The sequence below is a fragment of the Falco biarmicus genome, chromosome 4, assembly GCF_023638135.1.
Source record: "Falco biarmicus isolate bFalBia1 chromosome 4, bFalBia1.pri, whole genome shotgun sequence".
Lineage (NCBI taxonomy): Eukaryota > Metazoa > Chordata > Aves > Falconiformes > Falconidae > Falco > Falco biarmicus.
Window position 1 is genome coordinate 107,580,799 of NC_079291.1, and position 15,115 is coordinate 107,595,913.

Here is a 15,115-nt window from a genome sequence, read left to right on the forward strand (position 1 = left end):
CCACCTTCTCCATTAAAATCATCAGCAAGACTTCCACTGCTGGCAAGTGCTAAGGCCCCACAGCTTCCCCACACAAGCGCTCGCCCTGAAGGTGGGGCAGGGGGCTTCCTCCTGGGAGGTTACAGCCAGGGCTGCCTGGCCGTCGGTGCTCCGGGGCATGCTTAAGCAAAACCAGCTCTGGCTGGGCGATGCTTTATGCTTTCTGTTACGAAGCACAACTAAGCGCTGGCATGAGGTGAGTGGGATTCAGATGCTGCTTCTGAACTTACTTCCCTAAGCGCCTGTAAGAAAATATTTGACTTGCAACACAGTTGAGTTCAACTTTAATTGTATAATAGCAGCTGCAAAAATGCCTTAAGGAAAAAACCACCTGGTTTTGGTATTCCTCTGGCTTCACAGACGCGAAGGGCTCGATGGCGGGAGTTATAGTTCCTTGTTGACTTAAATTAGATTTATGAGTATTTGGCATTACTGGAAATACAGCCCTAATTTGTAAGCTGAAGCCTTTTAAAAAATGTTGTTCTTTTGCTATAATGCAACCAAGTATTACTTTAAAAATGTGTTTTAGTTATAAAGATGGAAATAGCAGCCCTTTACGTCTGCAATATTTCTATGGACTCCCTGCCAAATAAGCTTACAGGAAAGAGTGCTATGTCCAGCAGCACAGAGAAGCTGTGTCACCACTCCCCATGGGTACAATTCCGCTCCATTGCATGTTGTCGGAAGAGCCTTAGGAGATTTTCTCTTTCTTTGGTGCATCTTGGAATTTCATCTCTCCAATCTGCTCCTGCAGACTTTTTTTCCTTCTAATTCCGTGTGAAAAAAATAATGAGAGGGTAAAACAAGCAGAGTGAGTGTTAATAGCCACAGTGCTTAGTGTGGGCCCCAGCCCATATGCTCAGCACCAACAAGCAGAGCGCCTTCAGAAGAGCCTGCTGTTCCTCCTCTTGCTTTTCCTGGACACGCGGTGCAAACCACTAAAGTACTTTTCTGAATCTACTGCCAGTGTCAGCAAAGCAATGATCTCACCAAACACTGCTGAGACCCAAGCTCACCCGCTTGAGGTAGTGCTGCTCGGGCGGTCAGTGGCTGTGGGTGCTCGGGCCTGGGTGTGATGGGCACAGCGAGACACATGAAGGGAGCGCAAGGTGCTTGGGTTTCACTGAGCAGCCGGCGCACGTCGGTGTGTGCTGTCCAGCCTCCAGGTGGGAAGAGGATGGATCTTGGCTCTACCCATTCAGTTCAGTTTTAGATATAAACACAACTTTGAAGATCGTCAGCAGCAAGTGTGTGAGAGATGCGTCTCCTGGCACATAATGGCACAATGAGCAGCAGGCAGCACGTTTGCAGTGAGAAGTCCAGACCCATGAGACCAGTCTGCCCCACCTGAGGCTCTCTGGGCTGTGTGCACTGCCTGGCCACACTGGGGACCGAGGGCAGGCAGCAGGCAGGCAGCAGGCAGGCCAGGCAGGGTGGACAGCGGGAGGGCAGGGTGGACAGCGGGAGGGCAGGGAGGGCAGACAGTGGGGGGCGAAGCAGACAGGGCAGGCAGAGGGGGCAGCAGGCAGGGCAGTGCAGCAGGCAGAGCAGGCAGGGGCAGGCTGGGCAGGCAGAGGGGGGAGCAGGCAGGGCAGGGCAGCAGGCAGAGCAGGCAGCGGGAGGGCGGGCAGCAGGCAGAGCAGGCAGCGGCAGAGCAGGCAGCAGGCAGAGCAGGCAGCGGACAGGGCAGGCAACCCACCCCCGCCCGGTGCCGCGCCCCCGCCAGGCCGCTGCGGGAGGCCGGGCCGAGCGGCGGGTGCCGGCGGGGCAGCCGGCGGGGGGTGACACAGCGCGGCGAGGACCGGTGACCGCGGCCGCTCGCCCCGAGCCGCTGCCGCCCTCCCGGCCCCGCTCCCCGCGGCTGCCGGCGGAGGGGCCGCGGGCGGGCGCCCGGCGGGGGCTGGCGGGACGGCGGCCCCCCCGCCCCGGCCCGGCCCCGGCGGAGGCGGGCGCGGGCTGCACCTGCCGGGCGGCGCGGCCGGGCGCGGCGCGGCGGGGCTCGGCGGAGCCATGCCGGCAGCCACGGCGCCGGGGCTGGACGTGCCGCGGAGCGCCGCGCCCGGTCGGGACGGCGGCGGCCCCCGCGGATACGCAGGTACGAGCGCGGCCCCGGCCCGCGGGGTCCCGCGGCGGCCCCCGCACAAGTTCCCTCCGGCGCCGCGCCGGGGGGCAGGGGGGGGGGATGCCGGGGGGCAGCGCCGGAGCCCGAGCAGGGCGCGGGAGCCACCCCGCGTAGGGCTGCGGGGTGCCCGGGCAGGGTGCGGGACCCCCGGCAGCGCTGTGTGTCCCCCGGGAAGGGGCGCGGGGCCCCCCGGCCAGGGCTGCGTTACTCCCCCGCGCTTCCCCTTCAGGTCGGGACCGCTTCTCCAGGCAGGCCCCCCCCCCCCGCTCTGTGCCGGCCCCAGGCCCTGGGGGTAGCCTCGCCACCCCCCACCCCGAAGTTCTCAGGGACCGAACGCCTCGGGCCATCGTCCCAGCGCGGCGCCGGGCGCGGGAGGCGGCTGGGGGGTCCCGGCGGCCCTGAGGGCTGTGCCGGGGCTGCGTGCCGGCTGCCGGGGCGGGGGGCGACAGCTCCCGTGGGAAGGAGCTACGGTGCTGGCCCGGGCTGCGCGGTGGGGCCGTCCCGCGCCCCCCAGGGACGGGTGTCTGATCGCGGCTTGCCCAGCAGCCCCCTCCTCAGGGTTCCCCCGGCGGGTCACCCCCGGGGGTGGCTGCCGGAGCCCCGGTAGCGACGGGAGGGCAGAGCCCTGCGGTGTGGCGGGGGGGGAGGGGGGACGGGACACGACTGCCGGGTCTCCGCTGGGGTGTAATGAGAAGCCCCGGGGCTGGCGTAGGGGAGCCGCGGCCGGGTCCCGGCGGTGCGGAGCGATGCGCGGCCGCGCAGCCCGGAGCGCTGCGGGCGGGGAGGGCGCAGCGGCCGCCCACGGGCAGCCCCCGGGAGCTGCTGGGCTTCGGGGAGCATCCGCCGCCGGGGGGACGGGAGTCGGCTGGATGGAGGCAGCGGTGTGGTAGTGGAACAGGATAATGCACTGGGCTGTGGGGAGAGCAACCGCTCAAAGCGTTTTTGCTTCCTTTTTTCTCTCCCCCCCCCCCCCCCCCCCCCCCCGCCCGCAGTGTTTTTATTCAATTTGATCGCCTAGATCATAACATCCCTTCAAAACCTCTTTGGCTCACGTGGGCCCGATTAACTTGACGGTAATGGCAGCTGATGGAGGGTCTGGCCCCGACACGGGTGGGACGTGCACACTGCGTGGGGGCTGTAGCCCCTGCGAGTTGCCGGGCCCGGGGGGAGGCAGAGCCGCGGCCCCCGGCATGCTGGCTCGGGCGGCGGGACCCCCGGCCACGGCCACGGTGGGCTGCGGGGCCTGGCAGCCAGGGTGGGCGGTGGGAGCTGCTGCCGGCACTGCGCTGCCTGCCCAGGCTTCTCCCAGCCATCGCAGGGCAGGCAGGGTTTTTTCCCCCGTCTTCAGTGCAAGCAGGGCTGAGAGCTCCTGACAATTCAGGGACCTCCTTCTCCATCGCAGCCTGTCCCCACATATCACTGTGCTTTAATTTGCATGTGCAGTTCTAACAGTTTTTATCAATGACCTGATTTTGTTGTGCTGATAGAAATGAGCAAATGTGTTTGGGCTAAGAGCGCAGCAACGCTTTAAATTGCATCCCCTGAATGTGCTTAACTGTGCATTTAATTTGAATTTAATAGAGCCGTTCATCTGAAAAATGCAAAACAAGTTCTGGGAAATCTACTTAGAGATGTAACAACTCAAACACAGTGTAGACCCTGTTGCTCTCATTTGATGCTAATGTTACTGATTATTGACTTTTTTCTTTTGCAAAATCGTGTATATTTAGGTGCTTTTATTTGTTGTGTCAAATTGTCTTCTGGGCCTGGGTTTGCCCACAATTAAGGTGAGGTTTGGAAGTGGCACATCCCACATTACGCTCAGCCTTTCTGTTCTTGCCTGGGCTGATCTTGCCTTGTGAAGATCTGTGGCAAAACTCCCAGAAATGCAGGATCCACCAAAAAAAATACATAAAAAGTATTGGCAGTCAGACTAGAAATCCACCGTAAATTAATCCCTCAGGTATCTACAAACCTGGCTTCTCTCAGCCGTGTCTCCCATGAGAACAACAAACACCATTTTTTTTCCAAACCAGCTACACCAGAGCCATGGAGCAGGAATTTCTCAGTAAAGTGCTAAACTGAAATAAAAAGGGAGCACGCGGGGTCAGGGCACGGCTGTGCCTGCATGTAGCTGCTGCATCTGTTGCAGGACCAGCAGAGATGCTTGTGGCACATGGGGCTTTGCCAGACCTTTGCTGAGTGTCATGCTCCCTACTCCCTTCTCCTCTTATTGTCCTGCTACTTCATGGGGGTTTGTCGTGGCCTTCACCATCTGTACAGATTTCACCTTTGTTGAAGATCCATTTGTTACTACAAATGTATGGGGTTAGGCTGACGTGCTGCTGTTATAGCTGAGTGGCTTAGCTAAAATTATGACTACTTGGTTAATTTTAAATTAAAGTCTTGTTCAGGATGCTTAATTTAAATGTGACCATGTTATTTATACAGCAGTATTTGCTGGAGAAGTGACCTCTAGAGAAAGCTGATGACAAGTGTTACACGGTATCTTTCCTTGTATCGTGTTATTATTGGTGACCATTTTTCATGCTGCTTTGGTTGGACCCCTTGTAAAATTTCAGGCCATGAGCAACAGGGTGATAATAAAGATCTGCATGGACAACCTCCCTCACAGGTTCCTTTTGCAGAGGATAAAAAAACAAATGTGGCAAGATTTCCATTTGAATTAATGTGTGAATGAGAGAGAAGTTTAAATGAAGTTCCTTGTCACAGGCTGATGCCTGTAGCACTTAAAGGGCCTTACAGCTTCCTGAAACACAGCTGTGAAATTCAAACACCCTCTGCTTTTCCTGGTCTTGCCTACTTTTTGAGGACCGGTTTCTCCCTCTGACAGTCTCACCTTGAGCGAGGAGGATGATTCCACCCTGTGCTTGAGGAGGCTCAGCAGCGCACTTGCAAAAGGAGCCGTGGGAGCCTGCCGCACGCTTTGGCAAGGTCAGCGCGTTGCTCATATATCCTGCCTATCAGAAGGGCAAATGTGCAGAGTGGGAGCCTGGGGTGGAGGGAGGCAGTAAATGTCTTGAAGCTAAGAAGCCTTCTTCAGTTCAGCCTCTTACATTTTTAAATGAAACAGATGTTTTTATGTGTTCTGTATCGTCCTGTGGTTGTTTTGCTGTCACAGCAGCGTTACAGTATTACTACCTTTCTGCGGTAGTTTACTATGGACAGATACTCATCGACCATCTCTTGCCAGGCTCATTATATTATCTGGAAAAGCTTCTGAAATTCTGAAATGCTCATGTCGGTGGTGACCTGAGCACTTTTCTGCCCTGCAGAAATTGCCATGAAGCACGGGTGCTGTTGTCAGCCCAGCTGCCGAGTTGCTGTTGCCTCTGAGGCTGCTCAGATTATACTGGGGGCTCTTTGGGTGAAACAGGAAAAAGAGGAAGGAGTAACAAAGGTGTGTCGTTATTTTTAGTCTCCGTGTTTCTGAAGCTGGGGGCTCTCGCCCTCTGTTTTTCCAGGGTGGTACCTTGTTTTTTGCTGTGATTCCTCTCTCATTCCTCAATGCAATCCTGTAGCTCTTTCAGACCAGGGCAGCACATGCTTCTGTAAACATATAGATGCATCTATAAACACGTCAGTGCAGCCACAGACAAAGGGAATGTAGGAGGGAAATACAGAACATGAGGAACAATCACTATACCAGGTTATGAATTAGTGGGTGTCTTGCTGCTGGGTTGTTGCCTGTAGCTGCGGTTCCGCCCTGTCCCTCTGCCTTCCCCACCCAGGGGAGAAGAGAGGCTGCCTAGAGGAGGTGGAATGTGCTGCAGGACCCAGTGGATGCTACCTCCAGACCAAGTCATGGAAGAAATTACCTAGCAGACGCTGTTTGAGGGGAGAGATGTGATCTCTGGCTTAGGGCAGACACAAGCTGCAGTTTGCTGGAGAGTGGAAGAGGCATCACCACCTATTTGCTCAGTTATACTCTGGATGACTGTTAGTGGCCATGGTGGGATGTGAGCACCGGGCTCTGGTGTGACTCGAGGTGTCTGTTCTTTTGTTATATGCAGCTTTTGTCTGAAGTGAGTTTCCTTGCCAGTGTAGAAACTGTGAAATCGTGTCACTGAGAACTCAGTTGCTCTTCCAGGAAAGCAAAAGCAAAGTTGTTCTTCAAAGCCAAGAGCGCTGCCGCTCTGCAGAAAGACTGCAAGGAGGTTTTTCACCTTGTTCCTGTGATCCTGACATGCGGCTCAGTTTTTAGGCTGGGGAGGAAAATACTAATCTTGAATTTCCATTTCCACAGGGCAGAACGTGACACAACTTGGAATATATGGGTTTGTAATTTCTTCAGGGTTATTTCTCCTTTTTTACCCAAGAGATCAAAATGAAACCTTCTATTAAATAAGGTAAAAGAGGTGACAGTTGCAGAATTTCAGCTAATTGGTTTTATCTCCTGTACTGCAAGATGCTAATCTTAGTGGTTAAGCATTTGCACCAGGCATTATTACTGCTTTGAGGGCATGATTTTTGTGCTTGTCATGAAACTCTAGAACAGAACAAAATAGGAAAGAAAAAGAGATTAGGTCTTCTGGCACAGTCCTCCATGGTGCAAGATTGTTCCCTATGGTATTCTGCAATACTTTGCCCTAGTTGCTCTTAAATTACCTGGGTTATAGAGATGAATTATGTCTAGGCTTCTGAATTTCAGCGAGGGAATGAAATCAGCTCAGTGTTTTGGACCCAAAACATTGATATTTCAAAAATCAGAAGTCAGCCTCAAAACACAGAGGCAAAACTACCCAAATGACAGCAGATAATGTACCGCTTTCTGGGTTAGTTGTGACCAGAAATGCGGTCCATTCTAAAGGGGCAAAATGTTGTCAGTTTGGTTGCTCCCACTGCAGCAGAGCCAGGATATCTTCGGACGTTTTCCATGAGAAAGTGGAGCCTCCCAACACATGTCTGCAACTATACAACAAAGACAATTTTCACTGGGCAGAAATTAGCGCTGCATAGCTTCTTCCGTCACGATTGCCACTGACATTTTATGTGCCTGGCACTACAGGGTCTCCCCTTCAATAATTCGATGGGGACAAGCCAACATGTAGGGCAGTTGCTAGTTTTCATTTAAGCGTTTTATTGACACAGTGTCTTTCAGATGCAGTCACAGATAAGCAAGGGTGCTACTCTGGGGAGCAGTTTTGACTGGCTCAGTGGATCAAAAGATTGACAGAGAGATGATTTTGAAGTCTTGGTGGAAGTCTGCCTCTCTGGCATTTTGTTTTGTTTTAAGATGACAGCAAGAAATGCAGAAGTTGCAGAATGAGCAACCGCTCACCAAAATAAATCGATTCCTGTATCTGCTGAGGGTCTCAGGGATGGGGTTGAGCTGGTGCCTGGTTTATGCACAAGCTTTTGCCAGCACAGCAGAGCAGAGCCTGTATAGCAGGTGCAGGGGAGCTGGCCCAACAGCCCCCCTGGCAGCTCGGGGAGGTGTGCTCACAGCTGTGACAGCCTCGGCTGGAGCAGCAGCGGCCGGGAGAGCACCCGTCACGGGGGAGGATGGGATAACCACTTACTTTCCCTCTAACGGAGCTGGAAGCGACTATTAAGTCATCATTTCTGGGATGAAATAAAGCCAAACACAATGCTGCTCACATGGGCAAGCCTCCTAAGCCAGGGGGGTTTGATTGGGAATGATGTTGAGGAAGGGTGATGACGGGGACAGCAGCTGGGTGAGGTGAAGGGACGAGATGGTGTACAGAAACCCAGGTGCGTGGGCTGGGTGATGGTGCTTGGGAAGATCTTTTGGGCTGGGGTAGCTGAAGGTGTAAGGGGCAAGTTTTGTTACTTGGTTACCCCTGTCCAGGAGAGCAGAAAGTTGTGCCTTCAGGTGAAAGAGCAGAATCTTGGGATTACTGTTAATAAATGCAGAAATACAGATTGGGGCAAAATTTTTCACTCATTTTAAATACAAATCGGAGACTCCTTGCTCCAAATTCTGGCCATCCATTAAGCTGCCAGTGATTTAGCTGAATTATGAGATGCAGATCTTGGTTTCTTAGGCATGTGCAGTACAGGAAAGCGAAGGGCAGGGGGCTGCTGTCCTTTGATCTACTTGCTTAAGCTAGTTGTCATTCTGCATATAACTCGCCTGCAATCATTGACTTTTTTAATGGGAAAAAGTAAACACAATGGACTGGTTCCCTGTCCTTATACTGGCATTCCGGTCAATCTTCATGCCATCTTCCTCTTAATTCCTATGGCCAGGGAGGCTGAAAGCAGATGTGCTTATTGACTCATACTGTTAATCATTGCTGTGTTTGAATGATTTCTGGCAGGATGCTGCGTGACTTTCACATGTTGCACTTTTGCAGGCTGCTTTTGTGTCCATGGATCCTGGCTGCATGCCCCTCTGCTGTCGCGGGTGAAGCTCAGGAACAGGAAAGCCGAACCCAGCAGCACAAAAATAACAATAAAAAAAAATAAGCAGAGAAGAAAAATAAAAAGCGATAAAAAAACTGCAGAGAAGGTTTTTAAATCTGGCTATTAGTTTCTTAGTCCGTGAGTGATTTCTATCCCCATAATAAATTGCATGCTATGTCTAACTTTTTCAGACTGCTGTCTAAAAAAATCAATTATTCACAGAAATTCTTGCTGACAGTTGTGAATGTTGGGTCACAGCTCTGTGGTGTGCATTTAGCAGCTTAACACAGCAAACCAAGTACAGGAACAGCTTCAGTTTGCTACTGGGAAGGAAAAAGGACTTGCAGAAGCCAAAACAGGCCAGACAGCGGGAGCAAATGCAGGCAAAGTCTCCAGCATTCAGGCTGGTTTTGCCTAACAGGATGGTTGGAATTTCCTATAGAAAACCAACAAGCCTGTATTCAATAGTACATTTTAAAACAAGAAGGTAGTTTCAAAGAGGAAAAGTTTCTGTACTCTTTACAAATAAGTGCTTTGTGCAAATGCAATTCAGTTTTGGGGCTTTTTGGCCAAAAATGAGCATGTAACCGTCAAGTAGCAAGCATTTCTGGTCCACCTAAAATTTCATGTTGGGGGTGAATATTCTAATGCCTGAAGCAGTTTTTGGCCAGCTCTTCCCACTGGGACCCCTCCCACTTGAGCATTTCTTGGTCAAGGTAGCATCGGGGCAGTGCTCACCCTGTGTCCCCCCACACTGGCAGGGATTTCTGCCTTCCAGAGGTTGTGCCCAGGCTGGCGGTTGTCATGCAGAAGCAAGAGGCCACCAGCCACGTCATCGTCATCGGGTGACATCTGCTTTTATCAGGGACGTTCATTACCCCAAGTGTGTTTGCACGCTGCTGTACACAAACCAGACCAAACAGTTGCTGCAGGCAGATAACCTGGAGCCGTTGCTGGCTGTCGAGGGGCCACGCACAGAGCCAGGCTGAGCTCCACTGCTCCGTCGTGCCCGGGTTAGTGGTGAGGACTGGGAGTGTGTCAGGCTGTGGGCAGCAGGCGTGCAGGGATGCTGCCCTCCTTCTAGGGGCGTGTTGCAGAAGAGGTCCCCAAAGGGCGGGCAGCAGTGCAGGGGGCTCCTGTGGGGCGTGAGCAGCAGCCTCTGCCCTGTCAAGTTGTTTGGAAGAGCATCCTTCTTCCTTCCTCCAGCTCCTAACAGCTATGTGCTTTCCTTTATGAAAATAGGTGTGAGGTTTTCTTTCGGCTTCCCCAGTGGCTGGCTGTTCAATGAAGTGCTGAATTTCTACCCTGTTTATTGCAAATTAAATAGACTATTGAAAACCATGTTAAAAGTAGGCGGTCTGATGTTGCCAGAGCATCGTATTCAGACTGGCTTTTCCACCAGGTGTGTTCAGATAATACTTTTTCTATCCTTTACCCTTGAATTCCTGGATCTGTAGCTAGCTCTGCCCAGCTCTCCTGCTGTCTATACGTTCCCACTGAGGGTCACCAGAAGCACCACTGATTGATATATCAGATCTGTAGATCCAGAACCTAATGGACCACATTGCTGCTGGTTTCTCTCTGTTTTAGTTTATTCACCTGCAAGAAGCAGTAAAATCTGAGTCTTGCATAGTTTATCAAAGATCTACCAAAATATTTAATTTTGGTGTCAAAACTTCAGTAATTATCACAGGAAGCCAGAAAATGTTGGATTTGTTACTAGCTGGCTTTCAGGTTAAATATAAAACTGATCCACCTAGGCATTAAAAGGAAATTGCTCTACAGAGAAAAAGCTGAAGAGTTAGAGGTGCTAAACAATTTTGTAGGTGAAAAGCTGCAGAGCTGAAGATTTTTGACAGTGATCCCTTTTCTTGGACCCATTGATGGGATGAGTCCTGATAAAGTATTTGGATTAGAACTGGCCGGACAAGGTGGGTTTGGCATTTTTCTTCTTTTTGCCTTTGTAAAGGGAACAAAAGCAAGTGAACAGATTTTGTCAGAGCATCCCCTTTCAGACAAAAGGGTCAGGTTTTCCAATTCAGGCTCCTACAAGTGAGCATCCACAGCCTTCTCCAGACCCCAGGAATGCCCCTCATGATCTCTGCATGAAGGGAGAGTGCTGAAATAGTTTTGCTCTGGTAAGTGGTCATCGGTCACATCAGGCTCCCAAATGTGTGGAGAAGGGCTCTCCAGAGACAGTCTCTAGTGTCCTCCTCTTGATAGCTGATCCACGTTACCTAAGTGCTAAATATTGAATTGGATGCGGAAATCTATATAACCCCAAATCATTGGCCTTTTGTAGCATATTTGTTTAACTTTTATTTTTACTTGCGGTGATTGTTTTCTTGCAGTTATTGTGATGATGAAAATGCTTTGAGCATTGGTCCAAGATAATCTGTCATCTCAACTATGGACAAGGGAAAATTTTAACATTTCTGGTCATCATAGTTTCCATTGGAAAATAAACAGGGTCTGGTTAATGGAGCCCATGTATCGCTTTGCACCGTCTGCAAACATTGCAGTCAACTGCACAGGTTTAACAAAAGAGAGGTTATTCATGAGCATTGGGGAAAAATAGTGATGGAAGCTGAAAATACAAACCTACAGACTTCACCAGTCTGATGTTTCATGAAGGACACTTCTTCCAGCAAGGATGTGCCTCTCAAAACCTGGCTGTGGACAGAGGGACCTGGTGGCAGGGGGAAGGTGTAGGCATGCTCCTAGTTTTTGTTATTCCCTGGAGAGGAAGAAAATTCTATAGAAACAGATTCTTGACCTACAAATATCAAATTCAGAGTTGAGCTGATGAATTAATTTGTCTTGCTGTATGTTTCTTATGTCCCTGATTCTGCTTGGCTTTCTCTAAAGATGGGGTGACGGATCCTGGGGTAACACTTGCATCTTGCTTTGGATTTGAACCTCTCCAGGGGCTGTGGATGTAGAGATGCGTGGGGGAGGCTGAGGACCATCTGTGGAAGACTGCGCTATTGTGTAACCAGTTACTTCTGTTCTCCTTCTTGTAAATACCAATGTTTATTATGCAAGAAGCAGTGCTAACAGATGTTGGAGGCAAGCAGAGGAAGGGCTGGACCCCTTGCTGCCTGGTGGGGACAGTGTACTGGGACTCAGCTCTCTGGAGTGGTGGACTTTGGTTGCATCCCAGTGAGATCACCTGCCCATCAGATCTGTCTGCTTCAGGGCATTGGATACGTTCAGGGTCTTAGCTGAAGTGCAGGTGAAAAGCTAGTTTCAAGTTATTCCTCTTAATTTTATTCTTTTTAGTATCTTTGTTTTAGAAACTAGGGCAAAACCCCTGCATTGTGCAAATATGTAATTTATTTGTTATCTGCTTTAGAATGACAAAGGCAGGAGACCATCAGCAATACTAGCTCAATTCACTAAACAATCAATGACAAAAGCAACTGTTGGCATCACTTCCATGGATAATTTTTAATTGGGAACATTTTGAATTAAGACATAATTCTGGTTCACTCCATAGTGGAGGTAAAGAGAGAGAGAGAGAGAATATTACTTTGTTCTTGTTTATATGGAAATAATGGTGAAGTGATAAATAGAGGAACACTTTGCTTTAGGTTTAATGAATCCTTCCTGTTCTCAGAAGTTGCACTATTACTAACTTTTCAGAAGTGTTATAACTTATTTTTTTTTAATTCTGTTGGTAAACAGGCTAATAAAGCACAGAAAACCCATCTGTTCTTGCTTTACTGGCGACTTAATGAAATACCTCATTTTTCATTTAGTTCTTATTTCTCATTTAATTGTTCCCTTAAGAAGATAAATACTCAGTATTTCCCTTGTTGCTAGATCCAAGAGTAAAATCTACAGATGAGAATAACCTGACTTTGATGTAAATTGGCAAAAAAAATCAATCATGGAGATGGCAGTACGGAGACTGGAACAAATCCTCTCTTAAGATAAAAGACATGAATAAGAATCATTTTACACCAATCCTACACATTATTTATGTTTGAAATAGGAGTGAATTGCACGTCATCAAACCCTGATCTAGCACTGGGGTGATATGTGGCTTGGATTTTACATGGAGTAAAATTGCTTGCAGCCCTCTACTATTTCAGAGTAGAGTTGGGAAGTGTTTAGTGCTGACTCCTAAGTCTTGCTACATCTTGTTCGCTACACTGAGCAGCTCAAAAGCCAGATGAAAATGCTGGGAGAGAGAAAAGAAAAAGGCTCAGGATCTTAAAGAGAGATGAACTGAATTTGTGTGCTTCAGGTTTGCATGTAAGATTTTGCAGCAGCGTAGCACAAGGGTTTCTTTTGGAGGTGGAAGCCAAGAATTTGCTGCTATTGATAATTCTTGCTACCTTAGCAGGCATGAAAAGATCTTGATTAGGCTTTGCCGTCCTTCCTCCACCAAAGGGCACCCGGAGTTGTCAAGGACTGTGCAGGGGTCAGTACGTGACGGTGTTTTCCCACCTGGGTGTAGGGCTGGCAGCTCTGCACAGCGAGTCTCCAGCAGCCCGCATGGAGCGGAGCAGCCGTCCGGCACTGCTGGGCTGCACAGGGCACAGCACCAGGGCCTGCTCCGGTGCAGCCGTGTGGACAAGGTGATTCAATGGTTTGCCCGTGACTTCTTGCCGGCATCATACCAGTGTTGTCCGGCTGAAGAATAAGACTCAGGAGGATCAGATTCCCGCTGAAGTGCCCACAGCATCCAGCAGCAGTTGGGTCTGGGCTTTCGCTCACTTCTCCAAAAAGATCGTGTTCGTGGGCGTCCTGCCCCTCTTGTGTTCCAGAGCCACTTGGCGTTTGACATCGTGCTCTTTCTTTCTCTTTTCTGGATACATGTGCTTATCTGTTCTGTACGTGCATCCTTCCCTGCCCCAGGCCTCAAAGGGTCCTGCTCCCTCTGATAGCAGCTGCTGCCTGAGCTCGGCCATGGCCGAACTGAAGCACTTCGGGCAGCCGGTAGCTGCACATGAAGGAGCATGCAGCACGCTGAGCTGTGCTTCCTCGTCCTGGGGCTCCCCCCTCACCGGTGACCCTGAGCGTGGTGAGGAGGAAAGCAGTGCTGCCCAAAACATGACTGATGAGACTCAGCCTGGCGTGGGAGTCCCACCACCCTTCACACTGCAGAGCTATGGCATGACCGCATGTAGTTAATTACGCTGCCAAACCAGTTTTATGTACAAAATGGACCACAGGAAAAAAATGAGGGAGGTTGGTAGGAGATAGCCTACGGTATCTGCTGTAATGGAGGTGTGAGCAGAGAGCTCATCTGAGTATGGATGTGTAACCACGGAAAGAAAGTCACTTAAAATGCCTTTTTTCTCTCCATCCCTCCTTCTTTCTTTATTGCATGGAAATTCCTTATCTGTTGGAGAATAAGCTTTTCTGAAAAAAACATTTCCATGAATGTTTAATGGTGGCCCATGAGAATGATCTGACACTGGGTTCCCTCTTTCACAGTTTTAAAACTAAGTTTTCAGTAGAAACCCAGAATGTTTTATAGGGAATGTTTTATAGTATTTTCATTTGGAAATGCTGAAATCTGGCAAATGCAAGACCCACGTGTCGTTAACGAGCTGCATTTCTTTTTTCAGGCTCTGTGCTCTGACAAATGTCTTCTGTAGGTACCTTCCAAGTTTTCAGTGTCTGCGGTTGTCCGGACGGTTCCTCCGTGGGACTGGTGTTGGGGTTCTTGCAGGTCCCCGTTAGCCCCTGGGGTGTGAAGCCCCTCGGGCAGCAGCGCCGAGCCCAGCCCTGCCTGCTGGCGGTGGTCCTTACAGCCATGCATGTGCAGGGGGCTGTGCCACAGCTGGACCCCCAAAGCCTCCCCCAGGGGGGTCACTTTACAGGGCCGTGCCCACGTGCTGGAAGGCAGACAGCTCTGCGAGAACTTTCCAGTGTCTCGGCTTGTCGTGAATCTCGGGAACCAGTGAAATAGGTGGGAAAGGTCAAATCACGCTGTGGCTGACGTGTGCGTGTGTTAGGAAAGGTTGAAGCGGGTTGTTACCCAGGGCCACCACGCAGCAGGCAGCCCCCCGAGCCCAGAGCCCGCATCCTGCTGGCTGCAGCACAGCTGGGCACCCTGCTCAGCCTCGGCAGCTTCAGCAGCCTCCCCACCTCTCTTTTACCGCTGGGTTGGTGTCACGTTTAATTTCTTAAAAAGCCCTGCCAGTGTCTGAAGGTTCTAGTGGGAGGATGAGCTCCTCCTGGTCGCCGTTTGCTGTTGCAGCACTTCATGCAATAAGAGCCCAGCCCTGGCAGGATTCGCGGCCAGCTCTGTGAGGGAGCGAAGGCACGGTCGCAAGGGGACCAATGCCAGAGCTGGGTGGTTTCACTCACACAAGATGCTTTACTACATCTGCTTTATTTCATATTTCACTTCTAGCTGCTTTTCTTTTGCTTTTTGACATAGCAAGCTCTTCCGAGAGCTCTTCTGTGAGGCTGCTGTGAATGTTCAACATTATGCCTGTGACTTATAATTTCTAAGGCATGTTTTTGTAGGAAAACAGACTTGCAGAAATAATATCGGCATGTTTATTTTCTGCAGGGTTTATAGAACCTAATGTTCTGTCTCTT

General features: G+C 50.6%; 1 protein-coding gene across 1 annotated transcript in view; it reads left to right on the top strand.

Moving 5' to 3' along the window:
* The first annotated feature begins 230 nt into the window (after positions 1 to 230).
* SUSD3 (sushi domain containing 3) overlaps positions 231 to 15,115 on the top strand; it is a 35,722-nt gene continuing 20,837 nt past the window's right edge. Inside the window, exons 1-3 of the mRNA XM_056335111.1 lie at positions 231 to 235; positions 1,868 to 2,134; positions 5,016 to 5,116. Coding sequence (XP_056191086.1) covers positions 231 to 235; positions 1,868 to 2,134; positions 5,016 to 5,116 — 373 coding nt within the window. The remainder of the gene's footprint in view (positions 236 to 1,867; positions 2,135 to 5,015; positions 5,117 to 15,115) is intronic.